This window comes from Dasypus novemcinctus, chromosome X (assembly GCF_030445035.2).
Source record: "Dasypus novemcinctus isolate mDasNov1 chromosome X, mDasNov1.1.hap2, whole genome shotgun sequence".
Lineage (NCBI taxonomy): Eukaryota > Metazoa > Chordata > Mammalia > Cingulata > Dasypodidae > Dasypus > Dasypus novemcinctus.
The window spans coordinates 67,991,372-68,013,790 of record NC_080704.1 but is presented as its reverse complement, the minus strand read 5'-3'; the positions used below and the strand labels follow the sequence as shown (position 1 = coordinate 68,013,790).

At 42.6% G+C, this 22,419-nt stretch overlaps 1 protein-coding gene across 33 annotated transcripts in view; it reads left to right on the top strand.

Moving 5' to 3' along the window:
* ARHGEF9 (Cdc42 guanine nucleotide exchange factor 9) overlaps positions 1 to 22,419 on the top strand; it is a 530,054-nt gene that overhangs the window by 15,734 nt on the left and 491,901 nt on the right. For 4 of the 33 annotated variants that reach the window (XM_071212898.1, XM_071212915.1, XM_071212908.1 and 1 more), the window contains exon 1: positions 3,898 to 4,119. The exons of 10 other annotated variants lie outside the window; for them this stretch is intronic. Coding sequence is in view for 10 of the 23 variants with exons in the window: in XM_071212900.1 (XP_071069001.1) it covers positions 3,786 to 3,869 (84 nt within the window). In the remaining 13 variants the exon portion in view is untranslated. Of the gene's footprint in view, positions 1 to 3,711; positions 4,909 to 22,419 lie in introns of those variants that run through there. 19 more of the 33 variants (XM_058291383.2, XM_071212905.1, XM_058291396.2 and 16 more) reach the window with 15 other exon arrangements.

Here is a 22,419-nt window from a genome sequence, read left to right as displayed (position 1 = left end):
CTGCTTGTCTTTTCTTTAGGAGTCACCAAGAGCCAAACTTGGTGTGGAAGAGAGGGGCTCAGTCACCTGAGCTACCTCAGCTCCCTGGTTTGCTGTGTCTCTCTCTCTCTCTCTTTTTTAAAGATTTATTTATTTATTTCTCTCCCCTTCCCTCCCCACCCCGGTTGTCTGTTCTCTGTGTCTATTTGCTGCATCTTTTTTGTCCACTTCTGTTGTTGTCAGCGGCACGGGAATCTGTTTCTTTTTGTTGCGTCATCTTGTTGTGTCAGTTCTCCATGTGTGTGGCACCATTCCTGGGCAGGCTGGACTTTCTTTCGCGCTGGACGGTTCTCCTTACAGGGCACACTCCTTGTGTGTGGGGCTCCCCTACACGGGGACACCCCTGCGTGGCAGGGCACTCCTTGCGCGCATCAGCACTGCCCGTGGGCCAGCTCCACACGGGTCAAGGAGGCTCAGGATTTGAACCGCGGACCTCCCATGTGGTAGACGGAAGCCCTAACCACTGGGCCAAGTCCTCCGCCTGCTGTGTCTCTCATTGTCTTTCCTCTTTGTGTCTTTTTTGTTGTGTCCTCTTGTTGAATCAGCTTGCCTCGCCTGCCCTGTGCAACAGCTGGCCTTCTCCAGGAGGCACCAGGAACCGAATCTGGGACCTCCCATGTGGTAGGCAGAAACCCACTTACTTGAGCCACATCTGCTTGTCAGCATAATGTTTTCAAGGTTCATCCATGGTGTAACATGTATCAGTACTTAATTCCTTTTTATGGCTGAATAATATTCCATTACATGGGTGTATCATTTCATTTATCCATTCACCAGTTGTTTCTACCTTTTGGCTATTGTGAATAGTGCTGCTATGAACATTCGTGGACACATTTTTATTTGAACACCTGTTTTCAATTCTTTGTAGGATATACTTAGAAGGTGAATTTTTGGTTCATTTGGTAACTCTCTGTTTTAACTTTTTGAGGAACTGCCAGACTGTTTTCCAAAAGTGGCTGCATCATTTTACATTTGCATCAGCAATAGTTGAGAGCTCCACATTTTTCACTTCCTCACCAATACTTGGTATTATCTGACATTTTGATTATAGCCATCCTAGTGGGTGTGAAGTGGTATCACATTATAAACAATGCTGCAGTAAATGCCCTGAATTTGACTTTCCTTGATGGCTAATTATGTTGACCATCTTTAATTTTAGAAATTTTAGATTTATAGAAAAATTACACAGAATGTTCCCTTATAAGCCCCCTCCCCCCACACACATAGTTTTCCCTATTATACATCTTACATTCATGTGATACATTTGTTACAATTGATGAACTAATATTGAAGCATTGTTACTAACCAAAGTCTGTAGTATACATTATGGTTTACACTTTGTGCTGTACAGTTTTATAGGCTTTGACAAATGTATAATGCTATGTATCCATCATTACAATATCATACAGAACAGTTGCACTGCCCTAAAAATGCCCTCTGTTCCACCAATTCACCGTTCCCCCTCCCCTCTGAACCCCTGACAACCAATATCTTTGTATCAATGTTACAAGTTACTCCATTAACACAAGATGATAACTACAATAACAATAAATCTGTTTTGGTGGGTGGTTACATTCCTCCCTTACGTTTGTTCATTCCTCAATTGTGAGGGATTCCGCTCTACTTCAGGCTAAGAAGGGACTTAAATATTATGTGGCAGAGGGAAGGAAATTTTTTGCTTGCAGTTATAAATACTCCTTGTTTGGGGGATGGGATTTGTCCGTCATTATTTTTTTGTTAGTGTCAGGCCATGACCAAAGAACTGGAGAGAATAAGTTGGCTACAACTCTGCTGTATTCCAGGGCTCAAGTGGCATATGAACAGTACAAGGATTTAAATCTCTGAGAAATGTATTTTACAGGTATATTGAAAATTATAGGTTCAAATAAAAGGAGTAGAAGAATCATGATTAGGGGAATTATAAGTTAGTATGACTATGTTGTATTGGGAAAATAGATTTGCATATATTCCCAAATAAGGCCCCCTGAGTGCATGTTGATTTCATGAGGCTGTGTGCCTTGTCTATGGCATTCAGACATCCCTAGACCCCTTGGTAGTATTTTTGTTTGAGGCTTTATTTACTATGACATTTTGTGAAATCTGCCTGAGACCTGCATAAGCATAACATCTGGTATGTCTTCCCAACTCACTTTGAAATTGTTTATCCATAAAAACTCTGTTTTCTTTAATATTTCCCTCTTTTAGAGTGACCATCTTTTAATGTGCTTATTGACCATTTGTATATCTTTTTTTGGAGTAATGTTTATTCAGGCCCTTTGCCCACTTTTAATTGGATTATTTGTCTTTTTATTATTACTTGTAAGAGTTCTATATATGTTCTGGAATAGGTCCCTTATCAGATATATGATTTTCACATATTTTCTCCTATTCTATGGGTTATCATATTTACATTCTTGACAGTATCCATTGAAGCATTAAAGGGTTTTAATTTAATGAAGTCCAATTTATTTTTTCTTTGATTACTTGTGTTGTATCTAAGAAACCATTGCCAAATCCAAAGTAAAGAAAATTTACATCTCTTTGTTAGGGAGAGTGGAAGGGAGTTTCTCAAAGTCATGCAGGAAAGGAGAGATGCAGGACATTGTTTATCCTGCCATAACCCACTGGAAGGATGGGGGGAGAGTGTGAACTACAATGTAAACTATGGTCCATGCGGTGTGGCAATGCTCCAGGGTGTATTCACCAAATGAAATGAAATTGCCTTACTGATGAAAGGGGATGTTGATGTGGGGGGGAGGGGGTAGGGCGGGGGGGGGGGCGGGTATAAGGGAATCTCTTATGTTTTTTAATGTAAAGTTTTGTGTGATCTATTTATCTAATTTTTAAAAAAAGACAATAAAGAAAAAAGTCATGCAGGAAGCTTAATGCATGGGTAGGAGTAAATTCCAAACCTTCTGGACTCTAGTCTAGGGCTTTTCCCCTAATTCCACACACAGGGTCACAAACACAGTACTGGACAGTGATTGTAAGCAGACAGTTCTGTGGAGACTTTTTCATGGCAAGTGTTTAACCTGTAGTTAGTTTCCTTCTTAGTGCCCAGCAGACTGGAAGAGTGTAAGCTAAAAGTCATAGTCTGAGCAAACAGCAATTTAAAAAGAAAATCTGATGGGGCAGGGGCAGGAATATCACAGAAAGCCAAAAAAGTATTGGATTTTGGGTTATTTGTAGTGGGTCCATATGGTTCTGTCCACAGTTTACTGAATTTTTATGGATAATTGTGAGTTGCTGGTAAATACTTGCTTGGGCAGGGGCCAAAGAAGCCTTTGCTTCCTCCTTGGCCCAGGTTCCAAACAAAGTAGCTGCCATGAAATGCCTCCTCCCCACCTACCTATCCTTATTTTCCATTCCCTCTTCCCCATCACCATCTCTTTTCCTGCCTTTTACCCATCCTCTTTCATCATCGCATCTCCTATCTCTTCTCCCTCCTTTCCATCTTTCCTTTTCTTTCTCCCTCTTCCCCTGGGTATCCCCCCTCTTCTTACCACACCCCCAACCCTGCCTCCTTCTGTTAACTTCCTCTTTCCCATTCCTTCCCCTCCATTCCTCCCGCTCTCCCAGCCTTTCCCTCAACCCACCCCTAAAGAACTCCGCACCCCTCCCATACCAGAACTGTAGGCCCAAGGCTCAGGCTTAGAGTGATGGAACGAGTCTGCTCAGGGAGCCCTCGGCCCTCGCATTGGCTGCCATGGCTTGTAAGCCAGCCCACCTCCCGCCCGGGTGAGCGGATGTGCAGTCACTGCACCTGCTATTGGACCGCGGGCCTGTCTGCGGCTCCGACCTTGCCTCACGCAGGCGCACGCAGTAACTCGGTGAATAAAAAGCAGTCTGCGGGCCCCGGGGCAGAAGAGAGGGAGAGGGCAAGCGAGGCAGGATTCCAACGAGAGGCTGGCGATTGGGAGTCCCGCGAAGAGAGCGAGCGATCAAGCGAGCGATCGAGCGAGCGAGCAAGCGACCGAACTAAAGGGAGTAGGGGAGACGGAGACTGACCGGTAGCCAGGCAGGAGGACGGACGCACGCCCGGACAGACAGACTGATCTGGGGCCGGAGAACCTCTCACAGGTTCCTCCAGCCTTTCCCTTTAAGAGCTAGGATTTGTCCTTTCCCGTGGCGCCCGAGAGAGAATGCTGGACTCTGCCGACTTCAGCACAAGCTAAGATTCCTCAGCTAGGGAAGAAAGACCAGCCCAGTCCTGAGAGGGGGAAACAAGCGCCCTTGTCCCCATCCCCTTTCCCCCCTCCCCCAGACTGAATTTGGACGCCAAACCCAGCCCTTCCCTAAACACCCGACTTCCTCCTCTCCTTTCTAGCATGGTGGCTGTATGGACAGTCTGACAGAACAGAGACTGACATCTCCCAATCTGCCGGCCCCCCACCTGGAACACTACAGTGTTCTGCATTGCACCATGACTCTGGATGTGCAAACTGTAGTCGTTTTTGCTGTGATTGTAGTCCTCCTGCTTATCAATGTCATACTTATGTTTTTCTTGGGAACCCGCTGAATGCAATCCAGCCACCTAAGCTGGTTTAATTTCCTCTCGGTTTAATTTCATCCGGAGAGCCACCAAGGAAAAAATCAAGAGAGACAGACAGACAGAGACGGGAAGAAGAGAGAGAGAGAGAGAAAGAGAGAAGAGAGAGAGAGAGAGAGAGAGAGAGAGAGAGAGAGAGAGAGAGAGAGAGAGAGAGAGAGAGAGAGAGAGAGAGAGAGAGAGAAAGAGAGAGAGAGAGAGAGAGAGAGAGAGAGAGAGAGAGAGAGAGAGAGAGAGAGAGAGAGAGAGCAAGCTTTCTTACTCAGGGGGGAAAACGTTTTGAGCTTCAACATGGCCTCGCTGTGATATGTATGACGTTGGTATATTATTTCTCCCTACTTTTGTCATGTCTTTTAAGTATGTCTGTGAGTGTAAATGCTTATTGCTTGAGTGAAATTATTGATAAATGCTTTCTACTTAAGTGTGTGAATATGTGCGCGTGTGCATTCTCCATCTATGTGACATTCACAGAGCAATCTCTACGTCCTTAAACAGTGGCTTCGCTGTTTATGGTGTCTTGTAAACTCATTTTCTTGAAAAATATCTTTAAACTTCATCGGGGAATTTTAATCGAAATTTCTCTCACCATCACAAGTGTATTTGAAGTTGTTTGGGGGCAGAGGGGTTTGTGGAAGAGCATGATGATTTTTGGCACCATAGGAAAGACAGTATTGAACTGGCCCTTTAGAGGAAATAAGTTGGTACAAGGAATGGACTTAGGGAAAACGATTCTTTAGTCTTTATTGAATGGCAAGAATTGTGGTAGTGACCGGTGGGGTGCATTGGAGGCTGGCAGTTGGTGACACTGTCCTTTGGATCTCGGTCTGCTGTCCAGCGTTCACAGTTTCCAATTGGAAAGAAGCCACCTTTAAACATTTCTTAAACTTTTAAATGTCTGTTTCTTTTGAATCATGGAATTTAACACAAAAGCATTCTCTGATATTTATGAACTGGTAAGAGAAGGCATTAACAAGAGCTGTTTTCTCTCATTTCCCTAAAGATTGTGCCCCTGGATTTGACTTTTGGGGTTTTCTGAGTGTCTCATCCAAAACAACAACAACAAAAAAGGCAGCTCTCTACCCACTTTGGGGATAATAGTATTTAGATATGGCTCCTTTGGGGTAATCTCATTTGCAATGATTTTCTTGAACTACATTTCAAATAGAACTTGACAGTGTTGATGAAAATGTGGCTGTGTTTTTGTTTGCTTAATTGTTTGTTGTTTTAAGATTAGAGGTATCTCTGATTGACAGATTTCCAGAACAAAATGAAAGTATATAATGTGGTATGTTGGGAGTTTTGAGCACCAAAGGGAAAAAAAATGTTTAGATGGAATTGTATGAGCTCTGGAAATCATGAGCTGGAAGCAATATGCCAATTTGAGATATGCTTGTCTATCAGATGGTAATGGTGGTGATAATTATGCTTTTAAAAAATTCTGTTTCTGCTGCAAAAGCTTTTATCAGAGCCAGGGAAAAATTTGTCTCTAACGCTGGGGTGCATAAGAGTTGTTTTTTCCCCTTGCTGATGTAGACAGGTCTTCCTCATTGCGTTATTTATCTGATTTGAAATTGTGCCATTTCCAGCTCATGTAGCAATGAATCAGGGTATACACACGTCCACACACATGCTCCTCCTACACCCATGTGGGCAGCTGTTCATGTGTGGTGTGCAAATCTGCTGGCTTTGTGCTTTTAAGTTCCATTCCTCCTTGTTTGGTCTCCTTGGAAATGATTGTGAAAGGATCATTTAAAAATATCCTGACCATAGGATCTAGAGAATATTATTTAATGGCGTCAGATGAGATTTTGAGCCTCAAACCATGTTCCCCTTGCCTCGCTGTAGGTGAGAAGCTGAGGTGTTTTTTTTGTTTGTTTGTTTTGTTTTGGTACCTTGGTGTAAGCATGATCTGAGAAGTTCGCTGGCATTGATTCTTTTTAATTACTCTTTAGTCCCTTCATGGGGGACCCCCCTGAATGGAACTGAGAACTTGTTTCTTTGCAGAGAGAATCTAAGGAGTTTTTTTCCCCTTAACTCCAGTCTTATTGTCTAAAGTAAGCTTATATATCAGCTGGATATTTTGCTTTGAGACAGGGTTGGAGAGTGGAGAAAGGCTGTAAGCTGGACAGCTTCAGACTTGGGTTCTTTCAGTTCAGGTACTGTTTGACCTTGGCAATTTTTTTCCTTCTCATTGAGTCTGGGTTTCCCTGTAACAATGGTATTTTGGGTTGGTTGGACTAGGTGACCTCAAAGTTCTTGGTGTTCTGTGATTTTAGATGCCCACAGACACATATACTCAGGGGAGGTGAACTGGAAAGACAAGCGAAAAAGAAAACAGAATGCTAAAGAGCTGATTTGCGAGGGGAGGAAATATCTGATCTTGGTGTCTGGAGAAACTCTTATGTTTTACCTCAGGGATTTTTTGCCTAGCTGTGTGAGAAGGAAATTGGGATTGCAACAATGAAATGCTTTCTTTTTTTTTTTCCTAAAGAGGAGGAAGGATAGAGTCCCCAGAAAGCTAGTCTTTGACCCAGGTTTATGAACAAGTAGTGTCATAAAATAACACAGCCTTCCCTTCTGGGTGCCCAACAGGCCTTTGGCAGAAAGCCTTAGGGATTTTTGTGTAGGGGTATGACAGTATGTTTGTGGGTGTACATCCATACCCTTATTTTTTTTGCAGAAAGATACAGTGTATTGTCATATGCACACATTTTGTGAACTTGCATGAAATCTATATTGCTAAAATGCACACATGTTGTTACTGAAATTTTGTAAATGATTGGAAATGGCAAAAAGGCTAAAGGTAATTTGATCCCCTTGATTTTTAAAAAAATTATGTTGGGGGGAAATACACACTCCTGAGTATGGATGGAGATTGGGGGTGGTAAGAATGAGGAAAGACAACAGGGTATGCATTGCCTTCTATCGTTCTGAAAGGCCTCCTTATGTCAGATCCTGTAAAGGTTTGACTAGTGCTAGGATGGATGAGTGTCCCCCATACCAGTCCTTCCCTCACAGCCCCTCAGGCTAAAGAGGTAGCTTGAATGAGCCCTTATATCATTAATTAACTGGCAAAATATGTTAGTATTTTTCGAATTAATTTATCTCTAGGCAAATAAGACTGGCCAGATGGCAGGCCAGTCTACAGCAGCCAGATCAGAGTTTGGAGAATAGAGAACAAAAAGTGGTAGTGTGACTTTTTACTTATATGAATCCTAAAGGTGTGACATATCTCCATGTACATGAAAGTATGCAAAGAAAAGAAGGAGAAAATGAGAAATGCAGCCCAGAGGATTAGAACCATTTGCACTTTTACTTACCTTTGTTTTTTCTTCCCTCCCTTGCCTCCTCTTTTCATCTGCACCCTTCTCCTTCCTTCCTTCCCTCCCCTGACCACCCTTCTAACTGCCCCCCCACCTGCTGAAAGTAAGAAATAAGGAGGAGAATAGGGCTTTTTTCTTATTTGTTCATCCTCTTCCCAACAAAGCCCCTCATTTGTTCCCTTCCCTCCTCTCTGACCCCTGAGGAGCTTTTGCTAGTAGCAAAATCCCAGTTTAGGGATAAGGGCTCCAGCTCTCCACCTTGAAATTCAAGAAAAGGCCCTCTGCTCGTCTCCTAGCAACTAGCAACCTCTGTATCACTAAGATTCTACTGAGCTCCGGAACCCACACTTTAATGACCTAGGCACTGACACTTCTGGAGAAGGGAAACTGATACCAGTGGGACTTGGAGAGATGATTTTTGGGAGGGAGCAAAGAAAGAGCAAGATTCCCATTGCCTGCAGATGGCCACAGCAGACATATTGAGCATAGCCTCATCTCGGCTTTGGAGATTGCTTGTTGGAAGGTTTATGTGTTCAAATCTCTCTTCAGTCATTACCCTCTCCCTAAGATTAACTGAGCCATCTCACTGTCCGGCTGTAGGACAAGGAGATCTACAGGCCCTGAAAAATATTTTTTTCACCCTAACTTTTGCTGCAGGAGGGAGGGCGTGAAGGGGTAGTTTGGGACAAACCAAAAAGCAAATTTCCCCCATTGAGATCACTGGGTTCTAATACCCCACGCTCCATCTGCCAAAACCCACACCATCAGCTTGTGTAGTGTTCCCCAATTATGTTTGTGTCCTAGCTGTGGCGTGGAGTTTGTTGGTTTTTTCCTTTCTGTCATTGGTCTCTATGGTTCCACCTGGGCAAGACAGGCAAATTGGGAAGGCCAGTTTAATTGTGGGGCTGATGAACAGGGCTTGGGACCTGGTTCAGATTTTCTCATCCACTTGTGTGAGTGAGTAAGCTGCTAGGGAGCTGAGAGATCCCAGTGAGCCTGTCGATGAGATGCTCTTCTGCCCTGCACTGAGGTCCAGAGTGTTTGGCTATGACCATAGGGTAACAGCCAATCTGGCAGTTGCAGGGATGGTGTCATAGCATGCCCTCCTCTGTAGCCTTTGTCTGCCATCTCAGCCTGTGTTTGCTTGATCTGTGGAGTGGTTTCTCTGGGCAGGGATGCGACTGGGATTTGAACTTTTCTCCCCAAATAACTTCCTTCCCAGAAGACCTCAAGGTATCTGGTTCCAGCCCCAGTGCTTTGCCCCAAAAAGGGGGATGGAGGACGGGAATCTTAAACTTTAGCTCTTATTTAGATTCTGCAACTTGTTCTAGGCTAGCTGGGTCTCTGACTTTCCAAGAATCTTTACTCAAAGCTCAGCTCTTCCAATATCTGCTCAGAGTATCTCCTCTACTTAAGTGGGTCTAGTACTCTATAGAGTATTTACATCATTGTTTTGCACTGGCACTGAAGTAAAAAGTGAGGTAACTGGAAAAGGAAGGGGCTGAAGGGGAGAGAAGATTTGGGAAACAATCCAGTAATTACAATAATATTAATAATCCTTTATCATTGGATAAACCTAGAGCATTTATAAAGCAATTTCATATCCATTTTAATTTGAACATCACATCAGCCTTGTGAAGTGGGTAGGGATGATTGTTATTCCCAGTTTTACTCTGAGGGCAGTAAAAGTCAGAGAGATTGGTGGGGTGAGTGTGGGTGTACCTTTAAAAATGGGAAGGCAGGGGAGTCAGAGTTGATCATTCCTAGCTAATATGAAGCTGAATAGGGTCTAGTGGTTAGGGAGGTCTGTGAGTCACCCTTGAAATCATACTGGCTTCCTCAGTTACTTGTTTACACTTTTTTTGTGCTTTTTATTACCTTTTACTTCTATAGCACTTTTGCACAGAATTCCTTATTCTATAAAATACTTCTTTTTATCTTGAAAATGAAAAAGTCCCCTTTATTCTCATGAAAACTCAATATTTTGGATCTTCAGGGAGAAAAGCCAGTGTGAATTGGTGAAGCCTAAAATACAAACTGTTTTCAAGGAATTGCAGTTTTCATACAATTGCCTTTCCTTTTGAAGCACTCTTATTTTTCTGCATTTCTTTAGAAAGGCACTGCCCAGAACTGATCACATGGTTCCAGGTGCCACCTGGCAAGGACCAAGTATAAAGAAACTTTAATCTGTGGAACATCTAATGATGCAGTATTCAACTGGTTATCAACCCTTGCTGAATATTTAGATCATTTGGGAAGTTTTTAAATATCCTACTCTGAGAAACTCTGATTTAATTGGCTTGGGAGAGGGATTAGGCAGCTTCATTTTTTTAATGACAGCTTCCTGAGGTGATTCAGATGTGCAGCCAGGGTTAAAAAACTTTTGAGTTTGTTGGCTACTATCCCTTTGCTGTCCAGTCAAGTTCTCTACTCTCTTGTGAAATTGACATTTTGAATAAAACTTGTTAAATTTTATTTTGTTTGGTTGCTACATTATAATAGCCTTTCGTGTTTTTTGTAATATACTTTTTAATTTTTATTTTTAAAAGAAATTTAGATTACATAAATGTTACACAAAAAATATAGGGGCTTCCTATATGCCCCAGTCCCTAGCCTTTCCACATTTTCCCACATCAGCAACATCCTTCATTAGTGTGGTACATTTGTCACAATTGATGAACACATCTTGGAGCATTGTCCCTAAGTGATGATTATGTTTACATTGTAGTTTATTATCTCTCCCGCACATTTTTGCAAGTTATTACATGATATACAATGACCTGTCATTGAAATATTGTCATTCAGGTTAATTCCCAAGTCCCCAAAATGTCCTGAAATTACACCAATTTTTCCCTTTCCCTCCTCTCAGAATCTCCGGTAACCACTGCCTCCACATCCATGGTTAATGTTCTTTCATTGCTAGATCACAACAAGTCTACAAGTAGAACAACTGTAAGTCTACCCTAGTCCATCTTCCACTCCCCAATCCTGAGGATTCTGTGATGGTGATGCTCACTCTACCTCTATTTGAGAGGGGGATTAGGTCCCATGGGGCAGAAGAATGAGACTTTCTTGCTTGCAGTTGACCATCTTTGTTCCTTGAGATGGTCATTGTCAATCATCTTTTCCTTGTTAGTTGTCCTGGGTGAGTCCAGTGAACTGGAGAATAGGTGTTGTAAGTCTATTGAGATTCAGGGCCCAACTGGCACATGGACAATTCATAGATTTAAGACTCTTGGACTTACAACTCTCAACTCTAGTACTAACTACAGGTTCAGATAGAGGGGCAGCAGAACCATGTGCAGGGAAAACACAAATGAGTTCAACTTTATCACATGGGGGAGCACAAATTCCAAAATAAGACCCGCTGGCACGGTGCCAAACTCCTGAGCTGTTTTCCCTGCTTACAGTGTCTGGATGTCTCCAGAGCCCTCAGGAGCCCCACTATTTGAGGCAATATTTACTTTGGCAGTCTATTAGTTCCTGCTGAGATGTGCATAAGTGTTACCTCTGAAATGACCTCCTGACTCACTTTGAATTCTCTTAGCTAGATACTCATTTGTCTTTACCCTTTGGTCAAGGTCTTTTTCCAGTTGCATTGCTAGTTGGTGGTTGGTAGTAATTTCTCAGTGCCAGGGAGGCTCATCCCCGGGAGTCATGTCCCACTCTTGGGGGAAGGTAATGCATTTATATGCTGAGTTTCGGTTTAGCAAGAGGCCACATTTGAGCAACAATGTTATTTTTAAAACCATCATTATTATATCATTTTCCTATTAGTTGTATTCAGTTATTTTGTTGGCTTCAATTTTGAAGAAGTTTTGCATCACCATGAAGAGTTACAACTGTGGTAGGGGAGGATCATTGGTGCAGGGTGTCAGAAAGGGGGGATGCATGGGAAGAGGTTCACCTGGGGCATAACTATAAGGCATATGAACGTGCTTTTGTGGTTTTTAAGCATTTTTTCTTCATGCCATGTGACAAATTAGTGGTTCCTTTTAGAACTACTACATCAGTTAAATTTCATTTTCGTGGGTCGATCCAATGTTATAGTTTTTAAAGGGTTTTAAGAGCACTGCATCATTTGAAAACTGAGTAAATATCATTCAAATTGTTTCTTAGAAATGTTCATTACAAGTGTAGTGACAGCTCCTCTGGTACCTCATTAGAAACCTCTCTTGGAGTCGGAGCCCATTAATCTTCCTGTGTATTTTTGTGTGATCAACAAGTGTGGAATCCACTGGGGTGTACTATCAACTATCCTACCAGTGTGTAAACAAGGATTAACATAGCATGGTAGATTTGTTGCATGTTTTGTGGACATCTAATGGCAATCATCTACCTAATCAGTGACCCCACCAGAATAAGGAGGCTGAGTCACTTGGCCTCTTACTTCTGGTAAATCAAGCTTCAGGTTCTAAGACTTGCTGTTGTCTTTCAATGCCTACAAACCATAAGTTTTTTAATTGGATCCAGAATTTTGCTGAGGGTCAGTGCCACAGTTATAGTTTCTGTGTACCACATTTATTTTTCTTCATTGGAAAAGCAGGACATTATAGATAGAGTTTAAAAACTGAATATTTGATTCTCACAGAGTTCAGGAATCTCTTTGTGCATATTTCCCTTATTGTTTGGCTATACTGTTTCCATTAACCAGGATTCTCATCCCTGACTACACATTGGAATCACTTGAAAAGGTAAAGACAGGAACAAAACAGTGCCTAGAATCTCTGGGAGAGACGTAATTGAGTTGGTTATGGTTTGACCCTGGTATCAGTATTTTTAAAAAAGTTCCCTGAGGTGACAAGAATGTTCAACCAGAGGTGAGAAGCGCTGTTATAGAATGGTTCAAAGAAAAAACTAGATTAGCCTGAGTCTGGCTTATCACACATATGAATAGGCAGGTGGGAGATATTATTTGCAGATGGGAGATATTATTCTACGACTGTAGGGGCCTTCACAAATTCTAAGCGCTTGTACCCACTCTAAAAAGGAGGACTCAACCCTGGAGAGTGGGTAACCTGGGAAGTTATTTGGATTTAAAAAATCAGCTGTTGGATTGTTTTAACCTTTCAGGAAAATGTCAGTTCCTGTTCATTCATTTTAATGTTGGGGAAGATTATGCTCATTTGTTGGGAAACCTTGGGTATATTATTTTTCCTCTCAAACTCTCATCTGCAAAGTGAGGATAGCTCATTTAACTAAGAATGTTATTATTCAAAATCAGTAGGTAATCAAAAGTCCCCTTTAACAAGTTTAGAATGCACAGGGTGATGGGGGGGGGTGTAATAGATTTGCCTTCCTAATTATGTTTGACTTATTTTTCTTTGAAAAGAAGTGAACTATAGGTTGTATTATTTGAGTGTGTACTGGCTGCCAGCAGGAAAGGAAATCCTACAGTGAGCTGAGTGATGGGGATTGCCGGTTAGGGATTCAGCATTTGTTAAAGAGACTCTTCATATGGATAATAGGAATTGCCTCTTACAGATGTAAGAACACCTTCATAGGTATTGGAAAGCCTGGGAGATAAGGGGCTTGTTACTCTGATAACCCAGAGTTACTTCCTGCAGTATGTTAAGTAGCCACTTAGTTAATAATTAGGAGAATGTTAATAATTTAAATGAATAAAATTTCCTATTTATTTAATTGGCTCCTTCCTCAAACCTGGAAGTAGTTGAGGAAGCTAAGACTCAGAGAAATTAAGCTACTTATTCAAGTCACATAGCCAGAAAGTGTTAGGTAGGGCCTGGCCTAGAATCCAGGCCTTTTGATGCCACATCCTTTGGTGCTTTCATTGTACCCTGCATAGAGGATTCATCTGTGATCTGGTGAAGTCATGGCTCTTTGAGAAAGGGTTCCATTACATATAGCAGAAATTAGGAGGAAATGTTGAAGATAGGAGCAAAGAGAGCAACCTGGAGGAAGAGAGAAGATTAAGGAGGGAAATGCCTAAGGGTGATTTTTTTCTTACCCTTACCAGACTTCTGGGGCAGTTTTAGGCTCTGACAGGAATTAAGCATCAAGATCAAGAGTTGATAGGAGAGAAGAAGTTGTGCATACATAGTAAAGGGACCCCACATGGAAGGCAGAACTGTGGTAACAGAAATGAAAAACAAAAACACTGCAAGAGACCTAAAAAGCACTGGGATCAAGTCCTGACCCTGTACCTACCTTGCTGCCAGGTCTTGATCAAGGCCCTTCCTTGCTGGGCCTCAGTTTCCATGTTAATAAAATGAGGAATGCTTTTGTAGAATAATCATGTTCTTAAATGAAGTTTTAGCCAGAAACTAATACATGAAACAGGAAAAAATTAGAGCTAGTCTTGTTGAACTGGGCCTGGGATAGGGGAGGAGGACAGTCTAAAGTTCCCAGCCACCATCTTACCAATGCAGACCTTAATCAGTAGTGGATTTGCAATTAGGAGACTGGAGATGGTTCTGCATAGCCCAGCCATCCTTCTGGGAAGATAACCTAGATAGGTCACTCTTGGATAGGGCTGAAGTGGTAGGTATTTCATTTAAGTGGTCAGGATTCATAGAGAATCACATAGAGTCAGACATTAAAGTACCTTGGAGATCCACTGCAGCACTTCCCCTCCCAGCATTTTAAAGGTGAGAAAACTAAAGCACAGATGGGAAAAGGACTTGTCAAGGTTACAGTTATGGGCCTGGGATTCCTGACTCTTCAAATCAGGCCCTTGCCCTGGTAAATTTCTACCTCCCCTGTAGGGTAATGATGGTATGCTTCCTTGGCCAGGTCAAAAATCTAGATGCTTTCTCAGGTTTGATTTGAGAAGGTGAGCTGACAGAGGATGGTGGAGCATTATGTAACTTCCTGGAGGGGAGCAGTCCTGCCAGCAGCCTGCAGTGGAATGGGAGAGCACATTCTCCTCTGGGCCACATTAGTTCTCCTGTGGCTGCAGGTCTGATCTCAGAAGCCATACACCCTTGTGGAAGCTGGCACTACTACAACATCCATAACCAGCTCTGGGAATGTCTCTGGAAGCTCTTATCTCTCCACCTGCCTGCCTTGATTAGGAGAGGGGAAGCAATGCACCTCTATGCCCAGCAGGCTGCAAGAAGGATGTGCTTATAAGCCCACCCCCACCCCCTCAAGAATGTGGTACCCGAAGGTAGCAGCTACTTTTAGTTTAATGTCTGTACCTCCCACGATCTCTCCTCTGTCCACTTCTTCCTTTCTCCACCCTCTGTAAACCAATACTAGCAGGCAGTAGGACTGGGCAGTGTATGCCTTGGCATTGGGATAGAGGCATAGGTGGGCCAGGCACCCCAGGAAAGGCTCTGATAATTTTGGCATGATGAAATGGCTCAGAACAGAGGCAAAATGATGAGACTGCTTTGTGCTTAGGGCCCAATGGCGGTGGAAGGATTTAATATCCTTTGTACCTTGCAACCAGCTGGGGTGCTTGACTTGAGAATCCAGACTGAATTGCACAGGAGGGCTCAGGAAGATTTATTAAACAAAGCATGAATAGATTCTCCCTCTACTTGGATTTAGAGGAAAGTGGCTGGGGTTATGGATAATGATTCAATTCTTAAATTTCCACTTGAGCATTGTTTTATACTTTACAATGGGTTTTGTACATAGTCTCAGTTGATCATTTCTGTGGCCCTGTGAGGGGGCGGGAAGGGATTATCTTCATTTCACAGGTGAGAAAAATGAGGCTCAAAGACTTCGTGTCCTGCAGCTGACTTGTATCAGCTCTTCTGGGCTCAAGTTCTAGCAATTACAGTACCACTTCCAAATAGCTATATCTTCTAGAAAAGGGTGCTATAGCTGTCGAGTCTAGTCCCCTCATTTTTGAAGCTGGTGCAACAGGCCCAGAGAGGGAAAGGGCTTTCCCAAGGAAATAAGAGTATTTTTATAGTAGCGCTGGAGTTAGAGCATTGCCCAAACCACTCTTGTCTTTCAAGGGTATGAGAGATACTTGTATGTGTGATAGAGAGAAAATGAATTCCTAGGGAACTAGGAGTTCATGCCTTTTATTAGCTGTATGATCTTGGGCAAGTCACTTAGCCTCTCTGAATTGGTTTTCTTTTCTATAAATTGGGGCTAATAATTCCTGAGAACTCTTTGAGGGAGAAACCTGTGGGTGACTGCCACAGTGGAGGGGCCCAACACTCAGTATGCCCTCCATAAAGGTTTTGTGGAATGAAAGACATAAATGTGAATAAAGAGAGGCTGCAGGTGTCAACTGGGTGATCTTGAACAAATCCTTTTGTCTCTGTGCCTCACAGCAAGGAGGACTTTCTTTTAACTTTGGAAGCAGAGAGGCGTCATGACCTAGGGTCCTTGGTGGAAAACTGGGATTATTTTAAAATAAGAAGATTTCTTTCATTTACTGCCATATCTACCCCTCCACCTAGTCATTGACATGTTGCTCTGAATAGCAGACTAGGTTTCACTCTCCCTGTCTCTTGCAAAGCAAAAAAAGAGCTTGGAAATAAGCCAAAGTTAATTGTGATTTGATTTTGCACATTCTCAAGATCATCAAACCAGAACCACCTAGGAATTTGGTAATTAAACACCAGCTCTTACCCACCCCCCCCCCCCCTTAGTCCTTGACTAGGATTTGTAATGAGGATTATTAAGTTTTCATGATATAATTAGGAGTTGTGTTAGAAATGTCAGGCTCTTGACCAATGACCTATTTAGAACAAATCCCACATTCTTCACCTCTATCTGAATAATTTAGTTCAGAAATACTTTATTGTTCCAGGGTCAGAGTGAGAAGATAAGGATATTGAATAGTCCTTTGTCTCTGCCAAATTGGTCTCATCCCCACAACCCTGTGAGGTGGGCAAGGTCAGGATTATTCTCCCCATTTTATGGTTAAAGAAATTGGAACTCAAAAAATTGCTTTGGTGACTCGGGTCAAGCAAAGTTTCCACTGTTCCAAATTGTCTCTTAAAAGCAATGGTGTGCTAGGAAGAACATAGCTTGGGCAAGGACTTCATCCTAAAGATGAAATTTGATTCTATATAGGTCTTCTTAAAAAAAGTTATCCAGGATACAGAGAGTCAGGCAGCTACCAACAGACTGGCTAACTTGGCATTGAACCATTAGTTGGCAGTTCACATGCATCTTTTTGACCCATGATAAGTCTATCCAGATGTATCATCATCTAGGCATGCATAAGAGGCCTTGCCAAATGCAGAAAAAATGGCTCTAGATTTCTGGGACCTTCAGTCCCTGTTAGTGCAGAGGTTTTGCTTTCTTATGTGGATTCATCAGGACATGTGTTCTTAAAGACTAGGCCTTGAGTATAAAGGCTGACTCATTACCATCACCAGTTCCTACAACCATCACAAAGGATGGGCAAAAATAATTTGAACTAATCCCATCTAATTTTACTTTGGCTTTGGTGGAGATTTTATGACTTTGGAGCTATTAATTTATTTCTTTTACTCCAAGTGATTGAGGCCACTGGGAAAATGAATATGGAATTACTGACAGATGTAGGGAAGCAATCTGTACCTTGCTGAGAACTAGAGGGGGTCTAGCTGGTATGAGATATCTGCAAGTGTTAATCCATGTGTCTACTGATTCTTTGTGGTGGTTGGAGGGGAGCACTGGTGGGAACAGAATTATTCTCTGGTGTGTAGGCTGGGAAGTTCCTGGATAAAAGTGAGAATGATTCCATAAGATCATTGAGCCTGACCCCTAGAGAGAGGCAGGGATTTGCCCAAAATCTTGGAGTTGGTCCTTAACCCTTGTCCTGTCTCTTTGTTCAGCTCTTGGCTACTATATTTCACAGTTCTGAAGTTCTTTGGATGAATGAAGTGGTGGCTAAGTCTCTTGGGAGAAGCACCTATGGCCACCACTTTCAGAAAGTGGCAGAGATGAAATTTGTACCTAAGTCTGCTGTGCTGCTTAGAGGCATACCTACCCCAGTATCCTGGAGGACACAAATTGTGGGCAAGGAGATTCATTTCAGCCTTGCTGTCTGTGCACATACTCCATCCATACACATACATATACAAACACTGTGGTTCATATTTGTGGCACACTTACACTCAGATACATGTGGGAAACATTTGAAACACAAAGATGAGGTGCAAGTTTGGGGCACACTTTCACATTGACACATTCAGAGGACACATTCAGTTCATTCAGTTAGCCATGATGCACATTCACATACTTCCACATACATGGCACACATACATAGGCACATGAGGTACATTTCTATGCATGGAAACACATGGGGTACATGTAAGGCACAACTGTACACGCACACGTGGGAAACACTGAGATGCACACTCAGACATGCCTCTAACCCCCAGGATATACTCCTATCCCTGAAGTACAAACTACTAAGGGGCATATTTGAACAAACAGAACCACCCTCCCCCCGCAATGAGATATACTTGAAAGTACCTATGGAACACATCCACATGTCCCACATACCCCTAGGGGACATAATCTCATGTCCCTAGGGCCAGCAGCTGTCCCAGTCTTCCAAGTAGGCAATGAGCGGATATTGGCCAAACCTGGTGGACCTCTGTCAGTCTGCTCTGGCTCCCCCTTCCTTTTTCATGACATCAGGATTTGGAAGACAATGAGTTTAGGAATAAAATGGTTGTCCAATTTGGGATGTGCTGTGGCATGTTCTGCAAGGCAGATGGGGCTCAGAAGGGAGACTTGAGGTGAGTTACACAGGCACATGTGGAGGAATGGAGAAGGCAGATTGGTAGTAATTAATGCAGAAAGCTCGAGCCTGCTCCTCTACCCACCCGGCCCCCCCAGTCCATTTACAAACCATTATGGAATTATATGATTGTGAAGCAATGTCCCATAGCCCAGCCCTTAGGCATAGCAGCTTGGGCCATCTGTCCTCACTAATGAAGGCCTCGTATTTTCAGAGTTCTTCAAGCCAGAAATGAGGTCAGGGTGTTCTGGGGAGGCCATTCTGGCCCTTGGTACCAAAGGTTGGAGCTGGAAGGGAGGGGTCCCTAGACTGTGTCTGGATAAAGTGTGGGAATCAGTGAGACAGGTGGCTGGGGTATGCCAGGTCTGCCCTGGAGCAGCAGTCTCAGAGCCCCAGTTATTGTTGTTGTTGTTTTTTTTAATTTTTAATTAAATTGTCTTTTTTAAAAAGACACATAAATCACAAAAAATGTTACATTAAAAAATATTAGAGCTTCCCACATACCCCACCCTCCACCTGCCACTCCTCCCACATCAAAAACCTCTTTCATCATTGTGGCACATTCATTGCATTTGGTGAATACATTTTTGAGCACTGCTGCACCACATGGATTATAGTTTACATTGTAGTTTACACTCTGTGACAGCCACATGCCTATTTCTCAGCTTTGGACTTGAAATAAAGAAACATAGGTTCCAGTCACTATTCTGCCACATAGAATATGCCGCAGGTTCCCCTCCCCTGTAGTGGTCTTATTTTGCCTATTGGTAAAGGAACCAATATTACTGCTAGATGACAGCAAGGCTCAGATAGGAAAATGATAAGAAAATGCTTTGCAGACAAACTTGTTCTTCAGCCATAAAGCTGTACCTCCCCTATCCCTAAGCTGGTTTCAGTGCCCCACTCCAGCACCTGGGCCTGACCACTATCAGAGTAACTATAGAAGAAAAAGAGGCCAAAAAAAGATCAGTTCCACTCAAGAGGGTAATTGAGCTTGTCTTCACTTTATTTCTCTACCGTATGGTTTTTAAGCAATTATTGTCTCCATTTTGCAGATGGGGATACTGAGGCTCAAAAAAGGGAAGAAGCTGCCTGGGGACACAGAACTAGCTAGTGGTGGATTCAGGCCTAGTAGCCATGCCTTCAGATTCCCAACACATTGTTCTTTCTATGGCCCCAAGCTGCCACCCTGTGAATTTCAGTGTTAAAGGAAGCTGCTAGCAGCCTCTTAAGGCTGTATTTCCTGGAAGGGAGGGTCTCTGAAGCCCAGCCTTCTGCAGCCATGCCCAGTTTGCCCATGTAAGGCCTACTGACTCTTCATCTCTCCCATAGCAGCTCACATCCCACTCTTCTCTCATATGTTGGAAGCAGTGAAACATTGGAGAAGATACTAAACTCTTGTGAGAGGGAATTGTGCTGCCCATTTAAGCCACATCATCAAGTGGTGGCATTTGTTTCACTTTGACCACCCCCTCCCAAGTCCCCTCACAGATTTCCATATACAGAGGTCCTGTGTGGCTGACCTGCCTAAGGTGATAGGTCAAAGGGGTACTGAGGAAATATGTTTGAGGGCCTTGATCCTTGGGAATTTTGCCCTCTCTTGAGGGATAAGATTGTGGATTTCCAAGAACCAAAGCTGGAGAGCCATTTGAGACCTTCTGGACTGACTCTTACCTAGTGTGAATATAGACATTAAAACTCAGTTATACTGACAGTTTTTCTCCCTTAGTGTGCTCTTCCTATTGTACACCATGACCTCTCCAGCTGGGCTGTATTTCGTAGAGTCTTTCCAGCAAATTTACTTTTCCCTTTCTGAGGCCAGAGGAGTAAGGTCGGCACATTGAAGCAGAGTGGTGAAAGGAAGGAAACAGAAGAGTTTGTGGAGCTCAGGTCTTGGCCTGGCATTGGGAGAAAAAAGCCTTTTGCGTTCTCTCTTCAACTTCTCCTGAAGCTAACTCATTACTTTCCTGTATCCTGCTAATTAGCTGTGGGACCCTAACCCAACTATTACTATTTTTACTCATGCTGCTAAGAAGTCCAAGAGAATGACTATGGTGCTGGCTCTTCTGAGGGATTGGACTAGCAATTGGGGTGGGGAAATTGGAGGATAAAAGGGGAGAGGCATCTTCTGTTCTTCAAGTTTAAGAGCCCAGAGAGGTGAAGAAGAAAAGTTTAAGTCTGCCAAGAAGCAGCCACAGTTTCTCCAGCTTGCTTGATTTTAAACATCTCACTTTTATTGCTTTATTTTTGAATAGAAAATACATTTACATGGCACGTGGCTCAAATTAAAAATATTCAAGGGAGTGCACAGTGAAAAGTCTCCCCTCCACCCCTGCCCTCCATCCACCCAGCTTCCCTCTGCAGAGGCCACCAGTAACTCCTTTCAGTGAAAGATACCATGGATCTATAAGTAAATATTAATATATCCCTCTTTTCCTTTTTCATGGTAATATGCTATGCACACTGTTATATACTGGCTCTGTTAATATACCTTGGGGATTCTTTGAAACCTTAATGGGTAGCACCTGGAAGTGTGAGGATGTATTGTGGAGAGTAGAGGTTAGGAGCACTTAGTTCTAGTATAGAACTGCTTGCCTTCTGGTTCTGTCCTGCCATTAGTAGACATGTGACCTTCAGCAATCATATCATCTCTCAGAACCTCAGTTTCCTTGTCTTTAAAATGCAAATGCCATCATGATGGACAAATAAATTAATATATGTAAAAACGTATATTTGTCTTTGGTAAAAAGCTCTAGGAAATGTTTAAAATAGTGATCTCCAAAGTGAGGCTCAGGGAGAAAATATCAGAAGTTTTTTATATAATAAGTTATTAATATTAATCTCATCATTATTTAATTTCTATTTTTATGGAAAGTTTTACAAAGTATGCTACATTAGTAGGTTGTATATGTTCATAACATACAAATAAATATTTAGATATTGGGATAGGGTAAGTGTTCAATTTTTTTTTTTTTTTACCAATTGGGATATACAGACCAAAAACAATTGAAATACATCTTTCTATAATACTTAGACTTGGTTTCTAATTCTGGCTCTGTTTCTGACTAACTTGACACCTTAATTAACTTTCTTCCCTGAAGCCTCAGTTTTTTACATAGAAAATGGAGGACTGAACTAGGTGCATTTGCTCTTGGATGTTTCCAATCTCTGACAAACTCTTGATAATAAAAACCCTTTCAGGCTCTTGAGCCCAAGACAGAGTCAAGAAGAGTAAGTTCAGTGCTTTGGATGCTTTCTCCTTCAAACAGCACTCCTCCATCCCCACCTCCTCTACCTAACCCAGGCAGGCATACACTCTTACGTAAACCTGGCTGATCTATTTGAAATTCTTTTGCTATAAGCACCACTTTATTGCAGACACAGACCTGGTGCAGTCCCTTCTGGACCCTGAGAGTGGTTCTGATTTTGTTTCTATTGTATCCTCTCCGACAGCCTAGGTTTAGATGCTGCATCCCCTAAGTTTTTAGTGACAAAGTCTGAGGGGAAGCCAGCTCATTCAATTTGAGTCCACTAGGACCTGCTCACTGAATGTCCCTGCCATCCACTAACTCACCATTTACTGAGTGGCTGCTGGGAGTGTCTTCTAGACTTTGTTAGGACAAAAGTGAACCACTCACCCCCAAGCAGGAAGTGCTGGAAATACAGCTGACAGTGTCAGGAGGCACTGCTAAGTGCCTTGGCCTTGGCTGGATATCTTCACACTCACTGTGAGTCATTTGCAGAGAGAAATCAGTGAGCCACTGGAAACTATCTTCCACTTTCTGATTGGGCTATTTAAATGCAGATTTCATCTCTATCCCCAGAAGACATTTACATTTTCT